General features: G+C 34.4%; 1 protein-coding gene across 1 annotated transcript in view; it reads right to left on the bottom strand.

The window, feature by feature from the left end:
* The window catches only part of LOC122525418, an 86,427-nt gene that overhangs the window by 54,580 nt on the left and 6,974 nt on the right, over window positions 1-24,873 (bottom strand). Inside the window, 48 exon segments of the mRNA XM_043648206.1 lie at window positions 10-327; window positions 391-696; window positions 782-1,108; window positions 1,218-1,598; window positions 1,696-2,016; window positions 2,088-2,270; window positions 2,739-2,816; window positions 2,895-3,038; window positions 4,661-5,446; window positions 6,306-6,443; window positions 6,583-6,825; window positions 6,909-7,311; window positions 7,429-7,697; window positions 7,785-7,960; window positions 8,032-8,233; window positions 8,323-8,967; window positions 9,069-9,251; window positions 9,345-9,539; window positions 9,615-9,870; window positions 9,957-10,223; window positions 10,309-10,505; window positions 10,604-10,868; window positions 10,962-11,214; window positions 11,298-11,448; window positions 11,528-11,943; window positions 12,018-12,399; window positions 12,482-12,670; window positions 12,762-13,481; window positions 13,572-14,612; window positions 14,697-14,945; window positions 15,028-15,321; window positions 15,419-15,850; window positions 15,933-16,184; window positions 16,268-16,453; window positions 16,555-17,070; window positions 17,157-17,390; window positions 17,478-17,612; window positions 17,709-17,831; window positions 17,916-18,153; window positions 18,237-18,370; window positions 18,704-18,823; window positions 18,937-19,182; window positions 19,688-19,937; window positions 20,055-20,302; window positions 20,433-20,549; window positions 20,631-20,735; window positions 21,226-21,409; window positions 21,504-21,562. Of these exon segments, the coding sequence (XP_043504141.1) occupies window positions 10-327; window positions 391-696; window positions 782-1,108; window positions 1,218-1,598; window positions 1,696-2,016; window positions 2,088-2,270; window positions 2,739-2,816; window positions 2,895-3,038; window positions 4,661-5,446; window positions 6,306-6,443; window positions 6,583-6,825; window positions 6,909-7,311; window positions 7,429-7,697; window positions 7,785-7,960; window positions 8,032-8,233; window positions 8,323-8,967; window positions 9,069-9,251; window positions 9,345-9,539; window positions 9,615-9,870; window positions 9,957-10,223; window positions 10,309-10,505; window positions 10,604-10,868; window positions 10,962-11,214; window positions 11,298-11,448; window positions 11,528-11,943; window positions 12,018-12,399; window positions 12,482-12,670; window positions 12,762-13,481; window positions 13,572-14,612; window positions 14,697-14,945; window positions 15,028-15,321; window positions 15,419-15,850; window positions 15,933-16,184; window positions 16,268-16,453; window positions 16,555-17,070; window positions 17,157-17,390; window positions 17,478-17,612; window positions 17,709-17,831; window positions 17,916-18,153; window positions 18,237-18,370; window positions 18,704-18,823; window positions 18,937-19,182; window positions 19,688-19,937; window positions 20,055-20,302; window positions 20,433-20,549; window positions 20,631-20,735; window positions 21,226-21,409; window positions 21,504-21,562 (13,557 nt within the window).

The following is a 24,873-nucleotide window of genomic DNA, read 5'->3' on the forward strand; positions in this document are numbered from 1 at the left end:
ATGATTTACCTTTACTGCAACCTGAGAAAGGATCTCCTTCGTAACCCTCGTAACATAGACACATTGGACGATGATTCTGCACTGTACAATTTGTATTTAATCCACAAGAACCAGCACACGGATCCAAACATTTCTTTTGAATGCAAGCCAAAGAGTTAGGACAATCTTGATGAATTAAACATTCGGGCCTGCAATTTGGTGGTGCGCCAAACATTCCACTCATGCAAGTGCATACTGGATGATCACCCTGTACACGGCATTCGGCATTTGGCCCACAAGGAGATGGTAAGCAAGGATTCTTTAAACCTGGAACTATATTAGCAAACTCTGTTATGTAATTCACACACACACACACACAAATCGAATTTTATTCAATGAAAAATATTATACCTTCTCTATTGCACTGTATGAATGGATCCCCGTCATAATCGGGAGGACAAGTACACAATGGATTATGCTTGATAACTTGGCATAGAGCATTTAATCCACATAAACCTGGACACGGATCGCTACATTTTTTGTTGATGCAAGAAAGATGTTCTGGACATTCGGAACTAACAAGACATTCAGGTCGACAAGAAGGTGGGACACCTTGATAACCTGGACTGCAAGAACAAACAGCTCGATCGTTCATTACACGACAAATACTGTGCGGCCCACATGGTGATGGCAAACATGGATTTTGAGCTGGAAGATCTATAAACAAATATATAGACAATAAAATATTTCTACTTTCCAAGACAGTTGAAAAATAAAATGATAAATTTTAATATATACTTACGAGGAGGTTTTTCTATTTTACAAGAACGGAAAGGATCTCCACTGTATCCTGGTAAGCAAGAACATACTGGAATGTGATCAGATACTTCACAATGTGCATTGGAACCACAAACTCCAGGACAAGGATCTCTACAATGTTGATTGAAACAAGCCAGATTATTGGAACAGTCTTGATTGGATATACATTCGGCTCTACAATCCTCCACATAAGGATTTCCAATGTATGGTGGTATACAAATACATTTTGCTACGCCATTGTTATTCGTACAAATAGCATTTTTACCGCACGGTGAGTCTAAACAAGGATCGTATTTATCCATAGATTGAACTGAAAAATAATAATTAAAATATATAATTCACGTCATTATTGTTTAAGAAATATTTACATTATTTCGTTTGTTAAGATTATTGTAATAAATAAATATTTGATTGAATACCTGAACAATTTTTGTAAGGATTTCCTACAGTTAAATTAGGACAATAACAGGGTGGCGTTTTAGTTGCATTGCACATTGCTCCAAAACCACATGGATTAAGTTCGCATACGCTTGATTTTGGTATGCATCCTCTGATTGTGTTAGGACTTTCAATAAAACCGGACAAACAAGTACATTTGGCAAATCCGTTACTTAAAACAGTACATTGAGTGTTAGGACCGCACGGAGATGATTCGCAAGGATTTTTCGAAAGTGCGCAAGGCAAATGTGGTGGATCTCCCTCGTATCCTGGTAAGCAGAAACATTTCATTTGACCGTTTACAACTCGGCAACCTGAATTTGCACCGCACGAATTTTTCTGACATTTGTCTCCTTCCGGAACTAAAATATTCAAAATGAAATTATTACAAAAATTTGTCTCCATCCATAGGGTGTTCCAATAATCGTATAAAAAATTAATATCAAATCAGATACATACTGCATTCTTCAAACGGATTTCCAGTTAGACCCTTTGGACAGAAACATATAGGGTTTCCATTATCATTTTCACACATAGCATCCAAACCACACGGATTAGGAATGCACGGATTAGTTGATGTTTCTTTGCATCCGATATCTGGTCTTCCCTCGTATCCGGATAAACATTTACATTGTGCTTCGTGATTGTCAGTGTAACATTTTGCATTTTCACCACAACTTAATTCCAAACATGGATTGATACATTGTCTGTTTAATCTGTCGCAGTATTTGTTAGGTGGACAATCTTCGTTATAGTGGCATATATTTTTACCCTCCTCCACTAAAAAATACGAGTAACTTACAAACATATTCTTATATTTCATTTTTCTTAATAATGATTTATCTTGTTACCTAAATCACATTGTTTATATCCGTCTCCGTGATAATCTTCTTCGCAACTGCAATCCGTTCCATGATTTGTGTTGATGCAAATTGCGTGTTCTACGCAGGGGTTCCGAACTAGACAGGGTTCTTGACAAATATTTCCAATGCATGCCTCTGTCAGGGGGCAATCTTTGTTGCTAGTGCAACCCGCTAAATGGAAAGAGTGAGAAAGCCCATATAGCCCCAAGATGTGCATAAGATAAAGATATAAAATGAAAAGATATTTTGTTCATTGCTTTGCTTGTAAAGAGTGAAATGGTCTTTATAGTGATTCAGCTAGTGACGTAAGTTAACTATATATATATGTGTGTGTATATTTATATGTGCACACATAATAATATTAAATTGTATAAATAATATTTATAATTAATTAATAAAAAAAACTATTTAAAATATATAAGATTCAGATTTTTGGTATCACATTTGTTTAACTTTCTATTAAAGTTATTAAATAAATGATCTATGCTATGTATAAAGCTTCGTCATATTTTCTAATCATTTTTTTGTCTCAATGTTTATAATATTTACATATTTACAGCTAACAAATTGGCTGTAAAAGGTAAAGTCAAATGCATTGTAGTGATATACAAAATATATCCGTTCGATTAAAATACAAACCTCTCACGCATGTTTTTGTAACTTTGTCACATTGCATACCAGGTGGACAATATGGACAACCTTCAACCTTGTCTTCGTCTGTAAAAATAAAAATCGATATTAATTGGAGGGTGTATCATTTATAAATAATTATTTTTATTATTTATAATGACGTACCTTTAATGCAAACTGGTCTATGTTCATGGACATGACAAACTTCAACAAAATCACAAGGATTCCCAAGTGTGCATGGATTTAAACACTGTCGATCTATACAAGCCAACTGGGCAGGACAATCACCATGTGTCGAGCATTTGAGATCTAATGAAATTACAACGAGTTAAGTAACATTTGTAATAATAATAAACTACGCGTCTTTTATATTTTAATTAAAACCAATGCTTTCCAAAATTGGTATTAAAATATATGCTCCAACGAATATAGCAATAAACTTACGTTAATTTATTTATATAATAAAATATTTTAAAGTTTTATTTAAAGAAATAATGTATATAGTACAATTTTGGTTAGCATTAGTTTACGTTAAATCGTTTGAAAAGAGCCTTCAAAATTCTGATCACGTAATATTTGTCATGAAAACCTTTAAACCATATACATTCCTTAGATGTAAAAATGTATTTTAAAATGTCAATAATTTATTATTGATAATTTCGAGAGTGCATTATTTTTTCTTTTTTTTTAGTGCATGAAATATAATGATTTTTGTGCGAAATGTATGAAACTTTGAATCCATGGTTTATATATGTATATAAAAAAAAATTGCTTGTTTATTTTTATATTATATTTCATTAAAAATAAACAAGATTAAACTGATTGAAATTTTGGGTGTTACCTATTTACAATTTACAACAAAGTCATGCGCATAAATATTAGCAAACATGCAAAATAGTATTAATGCAGTAAGTTTATTAAATAAAATAATAATATATACGATCTACGTAAGAGTAAGGCGTGCTATATATATATTTTGTGTAATAGTAAATACTGTGAATATTTTTTCTGCCAAGAAACAAAAATGGAAATTAAAAAAAAGAAATGACTATTTTTTTTATTCACTTTCCTTAACATAGAAATATTTTCAATACATACTCTGCGAAAATGTTGACCGGTAAAATTCGGCTAAAGACAAGAAAGTAAAATTTCAACTAAAATCTTATATAAAATTATAACGCAGAATTAATCGAGATTTACCTTTACCTGAAAGAAGATATATTTTTTTTTTTTAGGAGAAAAGTTCCTAATATACCTTTTTTATCGATAAAATTAACACGACCATTGGATTTTTTAACGTAAATCATTTTATCTCAAATATAATGAAATTTATAGAAACATGGGCAATTGGTAATCGGTTAAATTATTAAAAGCAATTTGGATTAAACTAGATAACAGATTTCTACTTTTATATACTGTTGTTTTTAACAAAGTTAGCATGCACATACAAAATGACATGGGCTAATAATCAGAAATATCATTATTATTAGATTTTTACAGAGACAGATGTAATGGAAAAAAATCCTTGAGCTGTAAGGAAGAGGAAAATGGTACAGAGTACCATAATAACAGAGGATTCATAGGTATTGGAAATATGTCCATGGCTTGGAATCCGCAATCATAACATCCAGACAACAAAATTCTTAACAAATCGTTTGAAAGTAAACGTTTAATGTAATTATAAATCATAAAATTCTCTATTGAAACGAAAAAAATAACTATTACCAATTGGTAACAGTAAAACTAAATAATAAAATAAAAAATGTTGCTGTCTGAATGTTAAAAAAAAAAAAAAAATAAGAAGAAGAAACACCTGAAAACTAGCAAACGTATGTATCGTGTAAGGCGAAGGCATTGGTAGTAGAAATTGGTATGCATAACGAAATCACGAATAAGATTGAGATAGATTGGTGCTGAGAAATGGTGTTTACCTTTCATGCATCCATATTTAGTATCTGGCACAAAGCCGGGGGGACAGAACTTGCAGATAGGCTTGTGCTCCTCCACGTAACAGGGGGCATCAGCCGGACAGGTGGAGTTTCTGCATGGATCCACACAGCGATAGTTGCGGCACGCCAAGTCTGGAGAGCAGCCACTGTCTCGCAGGCAAATGGAGAGGGAAGGATTGCAGTTTTGGGTGCAAATGCACACAGGACGGTGGTCCAAAACATCGCAAGTTTTACCGTCTGGGCATGGCTTTTTCTTTCTTACGTTACAGGGATTCTGACATTTTCCATTGACGCATGCGGCATTTGACGGACAGTCGAAATCTCTCGCGCAAGTCAGCGTATCGGGTGCACATGTTAATTCTCCGAGTTCATTGACGACGAAGCCGTGTTTACACACACACATGGGCCTATGATTTCGCACCTGACATCTCTTGTTAACTTCGCAACTGTATTGAGAACTTAAGCATGGATCGCGACACTCCCCTGTCTGGGAGTGGCAAGAAAGACTCTCAGGACAGTCGCTGTCTTGGGAACAATCAATGTTCGGTGCAGGTCTGGGACTTAGTCTATCACATTTAAGATCTGGATGACAAGCCGTATTAGGCATACCGATATAACACTGTGGACACGAGCATCGGGGCTTATGTAGAACCACTCGGCAAAGGGCATTTATTCCACAGGCACCGCGCAACGCGCACGGGTCCAGACATTGCAGATTTATGCAGGCTTTTTCATTAGGGCACTCTAAGTCACTGGTGCATTCGCGTTCTAATTTCGTAATAGTGATGGTTGGTATCATGTTGGTGTCAACGACGGGTCATTGGATGGGGCAGGAAAAAAAAAGAAAAAGCATTTATAAGAACTGTGAAAAGAAACTTTCTCACAAATAACATAAACCACATGCTTTGTATTTATGATGGAAGTAGGGTAGTTCTGTGACAGAAGTATAGAAAACGACTTTACGTTATCGAATATTTTAAGGACACATTTTGTGGGCTACAATTAAATAAAACGGCAAGCAGCAATATTTACAACACAAGCCCCTGATAGAATTCAGAGAGAGGAAAATAACGACCCGTGAATTTCAGCAAATATCAAGCATGGGTATATGAGAATGTCCCTTTTGCAGTTCCCAATCTGTATTAATCCTAGACTAAATACAGTGTTCACTTAAATCTTCTACTATCTTATCTTTCAAGTTGTACTCTAAAGTACTGAAGTGTTCCTTTGCTAGCTTTGATCTTTCTAAAAGACAGATTGGATACTGAAATAAACATTCTACATATAAAGTTATGTGTGAGATATGTGTAAGTGTTTTCTCTTAAGTAATTATGTACAGTATGCCTATTGTATATATGTACATGTATGCTGACTCTAACAAATGTAACAGATAAAACATATCCAGTGTTGTTGCTTATTCATTGCAACTAATCCGATCACATCTGTCTCTCAATGTTAACAACTCACTGAATTAATATATCTATATATTGTTTAATTCCTACGAGACGATACATGGTTATTCTACAGACCATGTTCCTATAATCGTCAGTATTGCATACTAGTCACAAATGCTGTACATAAAATTAATCAAACTGCTTGGTTAAACAGTTAGTGGGCTAGTTCTTACCTGTTGTGCATTCAATATCTGGTGAACCAGTTGTACCTGGGGGACATCGGCAAACAAATATCGTACCATCCCGTATGCATTCCGCACCTTTTCCACAGCCAATTGTTCTGCAATCTCCTAGATTCGTATCAGGGCTACCTGTTTATATCAGAGTAAATTGTCTTGTATTATATATCATTCATATATTTATAAAAAAGAAGGATCCTGTAGATAAAACATATCTGTTTATGAGCATTACATAAACATAATTAATACAACAAATTTTCATTAAACTTACATGCGTGCATGGGATCACCAGATGGGAAGTTTGGTGGACAATAACACTGCGGTTGATTTTTATAAATACGACAAGCGGCATTGACACCACAATGAACATCTTTACAAAGTTCTCCACCATCGCACAAACATGCCTCATGCGGATTACCATGACATCCTGGATCACATGTACATTCAAAACCATTAGCTGTCTCTCTGCATTTGGCATTAACACCGCAATGTCTTTGCAAGCAACTATCTCCACCTTTGACGAAAATATCAGTAATCAAATTTACATAGAATTTCACATACTCCTTCATTTTCATAACTGAAAGAATCAATTCATACCTATTTTGCAATTAACTTTTGGATTACCGAAATGTCCAGGTGGACAAGAGCATTGTGCTTTCCTGTTAACAACTCGACATTGTGCATTGAAACCACAAATGCCATGTTGCAAACAAGGATTCGTACAAACACCATTTTCGCTGCATTGCTTATTCGATTCACAATCTTCATCTCTATGACATTCTAATTGATAACATTCTTGACTTGGTTCTCCTTGATATCCTTCAGGACATAAGCAAACAGCTCGGTGATTAGAAACACGACAAAGTGCATTTATTCCACATGGAGATCCATTTGATGAGCAAGGATCGATACACTGTCCGCTTGTACAGGATAAGGAAGATGGACAATCTGAATGTGTACGACAACCAATCATACATAATCCTGCCTCGCATATATATCCCTGAATGGATTAAAATAAAATGAAAATAAATAGGATTTACACTGCACGCAATTAAAAAACATAAATCAATTATGTCATTTGTAAAATTAATATACTAGAGATAATTTTAAGTGATACCTTAGGGCAAAGATTATTACTGTCACATTTTACTCTGCATTTTCCTGTATGACAAACTTCTCCGCAAGTACATTGACTTTGGCTAGTGCAACTTGTACTACAGAATCCTATCTCATCGCATTCACAAGTATGATCGCAAGGAATCATGGATTTCATGCAACCTAACAATGCGTTGCCATAATAATTAGCTGGACAACTACATTGTGCTACGTGATTAACTACGCGACAACCAGCACATTCGCCGCATGCTTTACCACCTTCGCAAGGATCTGTTTAATCGATCAATTAATTTGTAAATATAATAATCAAATATTGAAATATTATTCTCTCATAATTATTTCTTATTATTAACTTACTTCGGCATTGGTTATTCAAACAAGACTCATCCTTAGCGCAAGTGTTATCATTGCGACATCCGATATTACACAAACGATTCTGACAAATTTGATTATTAGCACAATGCCCGTCGTTGTTACAAATTGCTTTACAAATTCCATTATCGCAACGTTCATCGTTCAAACAATCCACGTCACTAGAATTGTATTTAATAAATATTTGATTAAAATCTTGATCACTCTTCTGCAATATAATTCACCTAATTACCTTCTGCATTTCGTGTAGCAAGATTTCCCGTAGCATGTTTGGCCAGATAAACAATCTTGTTCAGTTGCACAAGGAAGGAATGCCTGTTTACAACCTACGAATGGATCTCCAACTAACCGCGGAGGACAAGTGCATACTTTGTAATGGTCAACAACTGTACATTTTGCATTAACTCCGCATGAATCTGGTAAGGTGCAAGGATCTACAACAACGAATGCATTCCAATAATTAATATGACTAGGTTCTATGTTTTTTGTAAATAAATACAGTAATGATAATATTAAAACTTACCTGTACATTGATTGTTTATGCATGCAGATTTATCTTGACATTCGATATCAGAGCGACAGCCAATAGTACAAATAAGTCCTTCACAAATTTCACCACTCCTGCAATCTTCGTCTCTTCTACAAAGTGATTTACAAATTCCTGAACTATCGCACCGTTCGTTACTCAAACAATTTGCATTTGTAGAGCAAACAGGTGTACAAATTCCAGAAATACAAGCTGTTCCTGTTTCACAATCTCTGTTCGCTTGACATACTCTTCCTGGTAATCTTAAGCAAGCAATTTTAGCTGTTGGATTTGGTATAAATCCAGAAGGACAAGAACAAGTAGCTCGTTGATTAAAAACAGTACATTTTGCATTTGGTCCACATGGTGTAACTTCGCACGGATTGGCACACTTGTTTGAAATGCATGCTTGATTTGCATTGCAATCCTCATCCACGCGACATCCGAAGGAACACATATTTTGCAAACAAATATGACCAAGGAAACAATCGTTATCAAGTCGACAGGTTAACAAACAATTTCCATAAATACATTTTTCATTAAATGCACATTCGTTGTCCGTTGAGCATATTGGCAAACATACATTATCACGACAAGTATTACCTTCATTGCAATCGTTGCTACCACTGCAAGAAACCGGTACTGCAAGATAAATATTTATTACGAGCGATTACAAACATGATGAATCCTTGGGGAATTTTACTTTCAACGTTATTCAATAAATAAATAAATCATTAACTTACGTCTTACACATTCCACTTCAGAATTACCAGTAAATCCAAGAGGACAACTGCACTGTTTGATATGATTTCTTACATTACATTCCGCATTGATGCCACATGCTGCTCTTATGTCGCATGGATCTAAGCACTGTCCGTTTAAACACACGTCAGATAAGTTACATTCTTCGTCCGATTGGCACAATGCTACAAATAATAAATATTCGATTGTATTATATTAATTGATAAAATAAAAAGACAATAAAAATTAGCAATAACTTTAAAGATAATCAAACTTACGTCGGCAAATACCCTCGTAGCAATAAGTGTTGGCCAAACAATCGTTAGCTGACGAACAGAGAATAGATTTAGGACGACATCCAATACTCAAACTGTTAGGATTTCCTTCGTAATCGGTTCGACACTGACAACTAGCTGCATGATTAGTTGCAACGCAATCTGCATTTGGTCCGCACTGTATCTTTGCGCAGACATCTGAAATTTATGAATACATTAATACATAATTATTCACTTTTAGTTTGCAAAAATATAAACGTATAATGTACTAACCGAAACACTTAGGTATATTGTTGACACTAATACATTTTGCTGTTAATGGACAATCCTCATCTTGTAAACATTCAACAGGTTGTTGACAACCACTGTTATAAGGATCACCAATAGTGCCAGGTTGACAGTGACACTTGTAAGATCCTCGAGAATTTTCACATAAGGCTCCAGGCGCACATGGTGCATTTGCACAATAATCAACTAATGTGCAACCTAGTGTTGGTTCTCCAGTATATCCGGGATGACATGTACAAATCTACACAAAGACATATAATTAATACGAATTTTATTCTGGATTACAACTATCAAAGAAACAGCAAAATCTATTTGTTCAAATCTTACTTGAGTATGTTTTTCTGCAGTACAAATAGCATTCACTCCACAAGGATTATGTGCAAGACAAGCAATTCTGCATTTGTACAAATCACAAATCTTCTCATCGCTACATTCATCATTTGTTTCACATTCTATAGGCTGACAGCCTATTTTATCGTCTTTAGCATTACCAAAGAAACCGGATTGACAAGAACACGAAGCAACATGATTGTCAGATTTACATTCAGCGTTACGTCCGCAAAATGTTAAATCGCATACTTTACGACATTCGGCCTAACAAAAAATAAATATGTGATATTATAAAAATATGAAATATTATTATTTCAATCTACGATGTCATAAAAAAATATTAACGTACTTGTCCGATATTATTTTTAATACATTTTTCATCATAAGAACAATCATCGTCAGATATACAACGTAATTCTTGAATGCAAATATTATTATGACAATATTGATAGTCCGGACAACTAGAATTACTTTTACATGTAGGTTGACAAAGTCCATTAATGCAAAGTTGATCTCCAATGCAATCCCTTGTACTACTACAAAGTGCTGCAAAATTTGTATAGCGTGTTTGAACAAAAATATTCTATAAACGTCAGCGCAGATTTAGTGCCATTTTATAAATTAATTCGTAATACTACTCATACCTGTACATATACCACCATTACAAGCTGAACCCGTTGCACACTGTGAATCTGTCTTACAATATTGTACTGGTGTACAACCGAGATTAGGATCACCTGTTCCACCAGGTTGACAAGTACAAACTGCACTATGATTAAGTGAAGAACAATCAGCTCCATGTCCACAAACGTTTGAAACAGAACATGGATCTACGCATTTATGATTGAAGCATGCATCCGATTGACCACAATCGCTGTGATAATTGCATTCCAAAGAAATACATTCAACCTAAGAAACGTAGAAAAATGTATACACATGAACAAAATTCGTTAAATAATAATTAAATGTTAATTTCAATATAATCGCCTAATCGAAACTTACTGACGGATCCCCGGTTGTTTGATCGGGACATTTACAAATTGGTATGTGTCCTCGTGCGAAACATTTAGCATTTTTCCCACAAACCTTTGATGCATCGCAAGGATTCGTACACCTGTTATCAACGCAAGCAGCTGTAGCAGGACAATCAGAATCCGCGAAACAATCACCTGGTTGCTTACAACCTGATTGAATTGGATCACCCACCAATCCATGTGGACAAACGCAAATGTACGATCCTTCTGTGTTCTGACAGCTAAAGATAATAATTTGTACATGTAATTAAAATATATACATATATTTTTATCAAATATTAATTGAGACACGATTAATATTTACATTGCTGTTGCGTGACATGCATTTTGCAGGCATTCATTGATATCGACACAAATATCATCCACAAGAACAAAACCAGGATAACATTTACAAATGCCAGTGTGATCGATTGATACGCAATTACCATAGCCACAATTTACTTGATTGCAAGGACCTAGCAAAATAAATGAACAAATACAATGACTGTTCATCTTGAAATCCTTTTTTTTTATATAACATTATGATATACTTACTACTGCACTTATTGGTTTCCTGATTACAGTATTTATCAGATGGACAATCATTGTTAGTTAAACATTCTACTTTAAAGCAACCACTACTGTCACCAATATATCCTGGTTGGCACTGACAAGTAGCTGCGTGATCGACAACAGTACAAATAGTATTTAAGCCACAATCAACAAAAGAACATGGGTCCGAACAGTTATGCTGAATGCAGGATTGTGTTTCTGGACAATTTGTATCTAAAGTGCATTGATGTGGTATCACACATCCTGATATTACTGGATCACCTGCAGTACCTTGTGGACATACGCAACGATATGAACCATGAAGATTAACGCATTCTGCACTAGGATGACATGGATGTTCTTCGCATTCATTTATATCTAAACAATGTTCAGGACCACCGATGAATCCGTGACTACACCTAAAATATTACGATAAATAAAGTAATAATAAGCTTAAAATGCTAAACATTAAAATACAAGTGGAAATACATACCTGCACTTATTATTAATACACACTTCATCCGACTTACAACTGGCATCGGATGAGCAACCGGCTTCGCACGTTCCATCGACGCACAATTCACCAGGCAAACAATTACTATCACTGTAGCATACTTTTACGCATACGTCATTTTTACAACGCTCCCCTTTAGCACAATTATTTTGTTCTTTACATTGGCACTGACATAATCCAGAAACACAAACGTGCTGACTTGGGCAATCTTGTGAACCATCGCACGAATTTGGTACTCTGACACAGCCTTGTTCTGGAATTGGATTACCTTGAAATCCTAATGGACAGGAACATATTGTTGCATGATTGACGCAACTGCAAATAGCGTTGGATCCGCAAACATCTTTCTTTTTGCACGGATCTAAAATATAAATATTTTTTAATAGCACACATATCTTTTATTTGTTAAATTTATAATAAATTTCAATTTATAATTTTCATACCTTGACATTTGCTGTTTATACACGATTCATAAGACGGGCAATTTTTGTTATTTCGACAACCCAAAATGCAGACTCCATTCATACAAGCTTGATCAGGCTGACATTGAGAATGGGTAACACAAGGTACTGAACATCTATTATTTATACATTTTTCACCATCGGAGCAATCGGAAATAGATCTACACACAGCTAAAATGCACAAAATTGGAATTTTAATAAAGAACTAAAAAGCTAATACTAAATGAAATATTGTTACTTTTTAAAGATGTATAAACAATACCTGTACATTGTCCGTCAAGGCAAACGCTATCTACACAATCAGTATCGGTGCTGCAATAATTCGTAGCACGAATGCAACTATCTTTTGGACTCTTAGATGAAGGTATAAATCTATGGATGCATTTACAAATTATTTCTCCATTGTTCAATTCGCATACAGTATTGGCACCGCAAGCATTCTCACAAGGGTTGATGCATTGATGTTTATAACATGTTGAATGTGTAGGACAGTCCTTATTGCTATTACAATAGCCTTCTGGTTGGCAGCCAGTACTATAAGGATCACCAACGTAATTAGGAGGACATTGGCAGGTAGGACTGTTAGATGCTCCCGGAACACAGAATGCTGATGAGTGACAAGGATTTGGATTACAAGTTTCTATCGCAACGCATTCAACATCAGCTACGGGATTAGGTTTTAAGCCAGGAGGACATTGGCAAATCGCTTTGTGGTCATCAGCAATGCAAACAGCATTTACACCACATGCATTTTCGTCACATGCGTCGTAGCATGTGTGCGTGAGACGGTTGCAAAGTTGCGTAGGTGGACAATCGATGTTATATACGCATGGTACTTCGAGACAACCTTTGCTACGATCATTTGGATCTCCGGCGTATAATCCAGGTGGACATTCACAATTAGCAACATGATTGTTCACGATGCAAAGTGCATTAGGACCACAGGTAATAAAGTTGCAGACTGCTTGACAAGTCAATGTACCTTTGATGAAAATGAAATAAAGGAAATACTTATTGAATGAAGACATTATAATCAGATGATATAATATGAAAATCAAATGATATAATTTACCTTCCGTTGTAGATCTACAGGCCTGATCTTCTGGACATTCACTATCACTGGAACATTTATTGGTACGTGGATGCACACACCCTCTGCGATCATTTGGATTACCCACATATCCTGCCAGACATTCGCAACGTCCTCGGTGATGTTCGGCAATGCAATGAGAATTTAAAACACATGTGAAATCGGAACAAACGGGAACACATTTAAGAACACCAAGTACATCAGGTCTGCAAGCTTCTGTTATATGGCAATCATCATCCGATATACAACTAGGCACTGATGGTTTCTCACAAGAAGACAACACTGGATTCCATTCATATCCTTCTTGGCATTTACACGTTGCATGATTAGGAACTATGTCAGGCACACAGGTTTGATGAGCACCACACACGACTTTACTACATGGATTTACACAATCTCTAGCACCATTGTCGAAAACAACGCATGAAAAACCAGTCTGGCAATCAGAATCATCAACGCAGCCTGATGTAATCAACGATTTAGCTGGTAGACATCCATCAACGAGATTACTAGGATTACCCTGATATCCATCGATGCACAAACAAGATGACACGTGGTTTTGAGTAATGCATAAAGCATTAGGTCCACACTGAAGTTTACTGCAAGCGTCGACACACTTTCGAGTGCCTTTACCAACTTGGAAACAGATTTGTTGAGTTTCACAATCCAAATCGTTGGAACAATGACCCCGTAAAAGACATCCTTTGACATGATCATTTGGATTTCCTGTATATCCTGGTGGACACAAGCAAGCTCCATCTTGACAAATTGATTTTGGACCACATTTGATGTTGTTACATTTATTGATGCATTTGCCATTAACGCAGCTATAGTCGAATGGACACGGTAATGCTTCGCTACAACTGCAAATTGATGGATCGGTACAAGGACTCGTTTGTACTTGTTGACATCCGACAAAAGGATTTCCAAAAAAGTCTTCTTTGCAACGACAATCATAGCTTCCTATCGTATTAATACAAACTGCATTGGTACCACATGCATTTCCATTACATTCGTTGATATCTACAACAAAAATACAAACCGTACATTGTTATTATATTAATATTTGCATATAATCTAACTGTAATTTCAAATGTTTTCACAAACCGAAGCATTGAATATATGGATTCCCAGCATATCCTGGTGGACAAACACATTCGACTGCATTAGTTGCTGTACTGCAATGAGCATCTTTGCCACACACGGTAGTAGAACAATCAGATTTATGTTGAATTTCACAACCATGATAAGGATTACCACTGGTTCCAGGATTACAAATACATTTAGATTCTTGAAGTCCATATTCACAGTGTGCATTTTTACCACAGTCCGGATTACAAGTTGGCGGTGCAATAGCTATTTATACACAAATGTTCGATGAATTTGGTTTTTTCATGATATTAATATCAAAATAGATTATAAAACAATGATTACTTACGTGGCATACAAAGTAGATCAGGATTACCAACGAAATAAGGATTACAAACGCATTTGTTAGTTGTTGGATCACAAGTTGCACCTATACCACAAACGATGCCTTCACATCGATGTTTACATCGACCACTTATACAAATACTAGGTGCAGCGCATGGAATTTCCGCTGAACAAACATCCGGCACACATTGTCCTCCAGGAAATGGATTACCCATAAAACCTTCTATACATTTACAAGTTGGTCCGTCGTAACTTACGATACATTGGGCACCAGCACCACATACGAAACCATCGCATTCTGCATGACACAAAACAATGTATATGGTATGAACCCTAATGCATCAACGAAAGAAAAAAGACCTTTTTCTTTTATATAAATAAAATGCATTACTTACGCGATACGCATTCGTTATTGCTTCCTTCAGTAAATCCAACCACACAACGACACCATGCAGCATGTTTATCAGGTTCACAATACGCATTTGGTCCACATCGTATATTGTCACAAGGATTAATACAACTTTCGTGAACGCATGCCAGATAATTTTCACAATCATCGTTCAATGTGCATTCAATTCTTGCAACAGCTACACCGTTACACCCACTGGTATAAGGATAACCTGTCATACCCTTTGGACATTCACAGTGATGACCACCTTTCGTATTGAAGCAATATGCACCAGGACCGCAAGGATTATTAGCACATTCGTTCACGTCGATACAACCATGCTGTGGATCACCTTCGTATCCAGCCTCGCACATACATTTTGGTGGATCACTTGGGGTACATTTAGCGTTTATACCGCACGGGAATCGATCGCAAGGGTCTATAGAAAATAATCCAATCGTATTTTAAAATTTGCGTGACATGGATCAAACAAATGTTTAATTATTTATCCAATAACTTACTCTTGCAAAGATTTCCATCAAAGGGATCTGTATAGAATGGTGGAGGACATACACATTCACCCGGTTGTACACATTTCTCGTTAGATTTGCATTCATTATCTGTAGTACATCTCTTTTGAGCTGGAGAACAAAGCCCGTTGTAAGGATCACCACCGTAACCCCGAGGACAAACGCATTGATGAGAACCCAATAAATTAATACATTCTGCTCCATAACCACAGACTTGATGACCATCGATACATTCATTTATATCTACATATAATATCATAACAATTATTAACTAATAATAATTATCAAAATAATTGTATTGCTTAAATTGGGGGATTAGAAATTACCTTCGCAAGAACCATCTGCTTTAGTTGTGTAACCCTTAGGACAGGCACAATAACTAACACCACCTGCGATTGTTATGCATTCGGCACCGCTAGGACATTTCTCACCCTTCGAACAACCGGCTAACATACATTTACCATTGACAATTTTGTAAGGTGGTTGACACTGACATTCAATGCTGTTGCATTCTGTAAAAAACAAGACGTTCATTCATCGGTTAAATAATTTATACAAATTTTCTAATCGAATTATCTACTAAAGATTGAATATAATTTTGAAATTTCAATACCTTCGCAAAGCGAAAAAGGATTGCCGTTGAATCCAGATGGACACTGACATTCATAACTTCCAGGTAAATTTTTACAAATAGCATTTACACCGCAAGCTGGTTTTTCCCTAAGTTCCATGCATTCATTTATATCTCTACATTTACCAGTTTCACTATCTCTCGTATAACCACGTTGACATATACAAACGCTACTACCAATAAATTCGTCCTTGATACATTGTTCACCAGCTGGACAGGGTGTGCTAGGACCACACACGTGTGGCACGTTTGATTCCCGACAATCACCATTATAGGGGTCTCCTGCTGTACCTCTTGGACACTCGCACGAGAAAGAACCACCTTCGTTTTTACAAACTGCACCCTGTGGGCATGGATTTATTGCACATTCGTCTATATCCCTGCAACCATCTTTAACACCAGGTTTTCCTGTATATCCGTTACTGCAAAGACAAGTTGCAATGTCGTTTAACAACATGCAATGTGCATTCGGTCCGCAAGACAAATCTTCGCAAGGATCTGAACATAAATAAAAAATCAATATTAAATATCTTTTTAAAATAAAATATAACGTTAAATGCACACACAGAAATAACGAAACATACGTCTACAATCGTTTCCAACATTAGGTTCTGGACATAAACAACGTTTTTGTGGATCGCAAATTGAATTTCCAGGACAATCGTCGTCAACCTCACACGTAACTACGCCTACACATTTTATGTAAGGATCAGGATCTGGTATTGTTCCTTCTGGACAATTACACGAATAGGAACCTTCGTTGTTGAAACATGTAGCACCATGACCACATGCGTCGGATCGTGAACATTCGTCGACGTCTGATAAAATATTTCAAATATAATCGAAAAATCATATTGTGATCGTTATATGATACTAATTAATAGTAAAATCTCGATTATTTTTACCTAAACATTGTTTAAATGCGTTCCCAGAAAATCCAGATTTACAGTGACAAGTAAAACCACCAGGTGTGTTAGTACAAATTGCATTTTTTCCACATCGACCAAAGGGTCCATTTATTGCATCGCATTCGTTTATATCTTCGTGTAACAATCAAATAATAAATCAATCAAAATGAAATACAAAGTTAAAATACCTTTTTTTTTTTTAATTACATAATTTGATTTCTTACTCACCGACACATCCTGCTGCTATGTCATTCGGATTGAAGGTCCAACCATCTTCGCAAATACAATAAGCTTCGTGAACGTCGGCTTTACAAAATGCGTGTTCACCGCAAGTAACTTCATCGCATGGTGCTAAAAAAGAAAAGAAAAGAAAAAATATATCTCATTTGAAATCTATTTTCCATATGGAACAATTGTTTATTTGTAGGTAAATACCTTTGCAAGGAACGTGAGGTGGTGTTCCAATAAAACCAGATTCACATTCGCAATGATAACTACCCCTTACGTTGGTGCAAATTGATGAAGGGCCACAAGGATTCGTAACACATTCGTCTAAATCTTCGCATTCGGCACCAACAGCTTTAAATCCAGATTTGCAGAAACATTGTCCTTCGATACACTCGGCATTGTTAACACAATCGAAATTTGATTTGCATAAGGTAGTTACATCGGTCTAAAAATATGATACATTATTAATATCATTGTCATTAGATAACAAATGAATTATTATAATTAATAAAAAGAACAATTATATACCTGTACACAAGCAATAGATGGGGTAGGTTTTGGACTATAACCCGGTGGACATAAACATTCATATCCTGGTATTGCATTTTTACATATTGCGTTGGTACCACAAGGATTTTCGTATGCGTTACATTCGTTGATATCTATAACGTTATAATTAATGACAGAACATATTCTAACGTTATAAACATTATTACATTGAAAAATAACACAAGATATAATATTACAAATTAATTAGTTATTATTATTATTATTATTATTATTTTTTTAAATATTATTAATAACAATAATAACACTTTACTGGCCATAAAATATGAATAAAAAGAATTAAATTTTGCTTTCAACAAAATTAAAACGAAATGTGTTAAAAAACTAAGAAGAATTATATTTGAGATATATATTTAAATTTTCTTTTAGGAATAATAAAAGAGTGGTCAGTAATGTGTTAATTATAAGATTCAAGGCTAAGTGCTAACCACTGCATCCCTTGAATGGATCTCCCGTATATTCTGCTTTACAGCTGCAAATGAAGCTACCAATAGTGTCGGTGCACTCGGCATTCTCACCGCAAGGATTTTTCTCGCATTCGTTCACATCTATTAATTATTAATTATTAAATACACGGTTAATAATAGGATGAATATTAATAATTATTAATTTAATGAAAAAAAAAAAAGAAAGGTTTATTAGAATGTGAGGGAAGACTGACTTTCACACAGGGTCATGCCTTGACCGATGAACCCTTGAGGACATATGCACTTGTGTGAACCGGGTACGTTGATGCATCTTGCATTTTCAGCACAAGCGTCGCTATGGATGCATTCGTTAACGTCAACGCAACGTTGCGTGGAATCCATTTGATAACCAACTTGGCATCTGCATTCGAAGCTACCCTCTGTGTTTACACATTTTGAATCTGCTCCACAGGGTGTGCCCGTGTCACACTCGTTTATATCTATTAGTAATCGGTTAGTGATTTTAGTCATTGCACTAATCCTAGTGACGCAAGTTATAAATTAATCTTACACGCATTTTATGTGAATGTTCATTTATCTATTATATTATGTGTGCAACTATAATAGCTAGTGAATCACGAAGCTTTTTTATGCTTAGTAAATTTCATCGGTGTTATATAATGTTATATTTTATTTGCTATAAATTGTACTAACAACAAGTGCATTTGTATTATCGAAGCATTAGAGTTAATTCATTGAAAATATAATAATACAGAATCTTTCGTAATCATTAAATTGCATTTGACTTTTACTCAAATCGTATAATAAATACTCGATAAAAATATCTCTCTCTCTCTCGAGTAAAAATGAAATTAAAAAGAATACTTTTAAGAATTACGACATGTTTATGTTCGTATTATATACATTTATACATATTAATGAATATTAGCATAAAAATACTAATCAATCGAGTATAACTCTGTTAAATATGGGAAATAAACTTACCGTGGCATCCCGTAGACGGATCACCTTCCATTCCTTCTGGACACGTACATCGAAAACTTCCGCGTAGATTGGTGCAAAGTGCTGAACGTCCGCAAGGATTTCTCAAACATTCGTCGACATCGATGCACTCATCTTCGGGGCTGCCGTCGTATCCTTCCGGACACTCGCATTTATGTGCACCAGGCAAATTAACGCAAAGTGCACCACGACCGCACGCTCCTTCGTAATTGCATTCGTTAATATCGATACACTAAAAATGAATAAAGACATTATTCGGTCAATCATTGGGTTCAAAGTTTGATGAAAAAAAAAGTAATGAAAAATAAAATCAAATAAAATCAAATAAAAATAAAAATATGAAACATACGTTGTCGTAAGGGTCTCCCGTGAATCCATCTTGACACGAACAGGTATAATTACCAGGAATATTATGGCACAAGGCATTGTTAGCACACGCACCAGGTATAGTACATTCGTCGACATCCTCGCAATGTACTTCACCGTCACCTATATATCCGGATTTACACTTGCATAGAAAATTTGACGGAAGATTACAACATTCCGCATTTTCTACGCAACGTGCCGCTATAGCTGGCACTTCGCATTCGTTAATATCTACAAATAAAATTAAAAGATATATTTTACAATTATTATATATTATTATGACAGGAAAAAAAAACGCGTTCGTATCATTATTGTTTTTTTTTTTAATTAAATTAAACAAACGATATTCCCTTATGCGTACCTTCGCATTGAAAACCGTCACCTTTGTAGCCAGGATAACAGGAACATTGAAAACTACCGAGAGTATTCGTACAATGAGCAAAAATATCACAGGGTCTGTATTTACACTCGTTCTCGTCTAAAATAAAATGACAATTTAACGTTCGTATATATGTTCACGATATTATTGCGAATAAATTGTTACGATTTTTAAACTGACCTGGAACTTGACAATTGCAACCACCAAAACCATCGTTGCAATGGCATACCGAATCTAAACACACACCGTTCAAACATTTCGTACCATCTTCTTTCGTACAATCGTCTATAAAACAAAAATATAAATTACTATTATTATTATTATTAAAGAATTGTTATCGTAAAAAAATACGGCATTTTTCTTTTTTTTTTTTTTTTAAATAAAAAAGATACTAATTCTATTTAATAATCTCGTGGTATATTATTAAAGTGACACACAAGGAAAAGGATAGAAAAGTTAACGGTAGTAAGTAAATTCACGTTGCGTATCGTCTCCGAGATTATTTTTCATAGTCACATGATTATACAATAAGCTGCTACCTCTCATCTTTCTTCCGGGATATGAGAAAAGATTGTGGTTTTTTTTTCTTTTCTGTTTTCTTTTTTTCTTATCTTTTTCTTCTTCTTTTTTTTTTACAACGCAATCATTATCTTTGACATAGTTTTTCACGTGAAAAGGAAAAAAAAAAAGAAAAAAGGAAAAAAGAAGAAGAAGAAGAAAAATAGAAGTAAACCAACAGAACCATGAGAATATATCGACCGTAAAACGATCTCACCTGTACACTTGAGTCTTTCACGTTGCTCATCTGTACCCTGATAACAATCGACTTTGTGATCGCAGAGTTTCGAGAGTTCGAGCAATTGCAGAACATCCGTTGATTCGTTCACCTGACAACCGAAGTAACCGTCCTCCAGGTTGAGAAAAAATACTTCTCGTCTTAATCCTTTCAAAGATTCGACCTAAAAAGAAAAATATTAGAAAAAACACGAGATATACCTGGGTAATATCTGCATATTCAATTTCTGATTACAATTTTTCCAAACAAATACTTACGGGACATGAATAAAGAAGTACCCATGCCAGTAACAACGGCCAAAGATGTTTCATCTTTGCTGTGAACAATCAAATATTCTATGATAATTTATAAAACTATGTGACATCAATTATTATTATTATTTATTTCATACGAATCGATCTAATGTAATATTAACGAGATACGAACGATTCCAAAATAATTTACAATATTTCTTGTTATTTATTGATGATTTAAACATATTTGTCAAGAAGAAGAAGAAGAAGAAGGAGCAGAAGAAGAAGAAGAATGTAGACTAGTCGTGTTTTAGTTTTCGTAAAAATACATGACAACTGGTATACGAGTTTAACGGGAATAACACAAGGATTTCAAACCATAAGAAACGACTCCCGCATGTTCCCCTTCGTAACAACTAAATTCACGATCAAACACCTGTTCCACCGGCAACTCGGCATGATGTCGATGTTTTCGAACCGTAACAAACTTAATCCCCCCAAAAATATTAGATCTTTTTTTATATGGTTTTGTTTAAAAGAAAAAACCCATCTCTCGTGTTGTTACGTTTTTAGAATAAATTTTAATGATCATTAAAACATGACGATAAACGTAAAGGTATTTGATGAATGAATAAGTAGAGGAAAAGGTGGGAGGGGTGGGAGGAGGGGAATAATTTGTTGATTCACCAATAGGAAGAAAATAAAATGGCGGTATATAAGGAAGAAGAAAAGATTGCAATATTGAAGGGCGTACGAGTACGATGCACCTGTCGTCTCTCTTCCTTCTTCGCAGATTTTATCTCGTCGTTAAATTAATCTCTTCTTCATTAAGTTGTCTTTCTAATATTATTAACTTTTTCCCTGACATCGAATACTCGCGTATTATAATGTGCGTCTAATTATAAACTATTACGAGTTAATGTCTTAATAATCAATTCAAATACGAATAATAACTTCCTATCGTTTAATTAAAAATAATTTTTTATACACAACACATACAAATATATATAATAGTTAAATTAATTTCTGTACTGCATTGTAAAATTTTCACGATGTGTGTTCTAATGTTACAAGTTAAAGGAAATAGGTGAAATGAAACGAGAATCGTTGGATTTGGCAAAGTATTTATGCCAAGAGAAACACGTCCTCGATCTATCTGATTCATTTCTATGCATTTGTAAAACTATCTATCTCTATTCATCGGATTAAAACGTTAAGATATTCTAAACGCATACATCTAAAACACAACATGCCTGTTGCAACATCCGGCATGAATCAACAAAGATACAAAAGAAACAAGAAACGATTTGTGCCTAAAACTTACGCCCACTTTGTTTTCCAACAAAAAAAAAGAAGACAGAAAGAAATAAAAAAAAGAAAAAAAAAGAAAAAGAGAAAGAGAGACGAACGAAGCGAGACAGAATTATTCTGTTGCAAAGTGAAAGTTCCTTTAAGTTACACCAAGTAACGCGAGTTGGGTGTTAAGGCCGAACACACGAGGTTTTAACGCCCCTGCATGGATATCCTAACCAAATTTGGATTTGAAAAGAATTTTATGTTAGTCAATACAATTGACGAAATTAATTACGTTTGTATGTATCAATAGAAAACTAGAAAATCAATATTTTGACGTATCCGATCAATAATTAACGAGGTATACGTTTTAAATTTAAATACAATAAAGTGGAATCACCTGATCTATGCAAATAACATTTAATATAATATAATTAATAATAATTGTGTATTAAACTATATAATAATATTTATATTAATATTAATAATCATTATTATTAAACAATAATTAATTAAAAATTAATAATTAATATTTATAATGACATAAAACGATTCTATATTTCATTTGAACAATTTTATTATATTTTTGTTGTATCGCGAAGTTAATCGTTTTGACAAATGATCGATTACGGCATCTAAGTGAGAATGCATTTATGTGATTGATCATAGAAGAATCAATCGAAGATGATTTTTTTTCTTTTATAACCGTGAAACGAACGTTTCCTTGTCGTCATTTGTATGAAATGCACAAGGTTTCGATGAGAAAACGAGAGACAAGCAACGTCACTGGTATTATGCACTCACGATTGTGATTATTGTCTAACCGACGATTACGTCATCGGTATGCACGATGCTAATTTAACATAGCAGTACTTCATTCAAAGTATATATATATATAATGATTGAAAGAAGAAAGACAACCCTGACCATGCAATCGATCGTTAATCTGAAGATAATGAAGTCAACCCAAAAATAATTCTAATCAGTATACATTATTTATCACAACAGGAATGAATTTTATAATTTATCTTACATTTCAATGATTTATATTATTATATAAAATGCATCATATTTTATACAATCAATTTTGTTTATAATTAATTTTGTTCCAATTTTAATTATCACACGTGATATAAATATATATATATATATATATATACATTAAATTTCTAATTTCTTGAATTTATTTTATTTAATAATTAAATCCAAAGGATGTACACTAAATTATATTGTGTATTTACAAGAGATAATAAATATGGTACTGCTGACCATGAAAGATATAATCTATAACAGAACCGTGGAAAATCATTCTGTCGGTTGAATCAAAAGAACAAAGAGCATCTTAAATCTTTCCTTCTATAAAATAATAAACGATTACACATGCATATATATATATATATGCATAAAATAAAGTAAAAGGATACTGTCTATGCCCAATTATGATTTTTATCTAATTGATACAACTAAAAAGAGAAGAAAAAAGAAAATAAATAATTGAACTAAGATGATTGTATTTTCAATTTATAAACACCACTTCTATTCCTAACAGTAATCTTTTATCCGTATATGGTAATAACCGTTCGAATACGTTAGACAAACACGTTAGTATTGTATCGACGTAATTAAATGCGATTATATTATACAAACTTATGACAAATTATCCCGTTTTTTTTTAATAACAGTAAACGAGTAACGTAAGAAGCAAAAAAAGGAAAAAAAAGAAAAAGAAACCTTCCTCAAACGGAAAACAACGCGTTCGAGATTATAAATTCAAATGCGTAGATGTTTATTTATGATTATCTTATGGATTACGTAATATAACGTAAAGACGATTAAATATACGAGAAAATTAATAAAACCCGTTTACGATGTTGAATAAATATATATATATATATACATATATACGTTATTGGTTGGACACAAAAAAAAAATAGAATGAAAGTTTACCTAACGGAAAACTAATGTAAGGTAGGAAAAGTGGCCAGTTTATTCGCGTCATGAACTTTGACACTGCCATCTACAGAGGTACGAATAATTGCGTCGTAACCGTTAAAGGATCAGAGTTCAAGATGAGAGACCGTGTCCGTTTTACACCGAGAAT

Source organism: Polistes fuscatus, unplaced genomic scaffold (genome assembly GCF_010416935.1).
Source record: "Polistes fuscatus isolate 324 unplaced genomic scaffold, CU_Pfus_HIC Scaffold9, whole genome shotgun sequence".
NCBI lineage: Eukaryota > Metazoa > Arthropoda > Insecta > Hymenoptera > Vespidae > Polistes > Polistes fuscatus.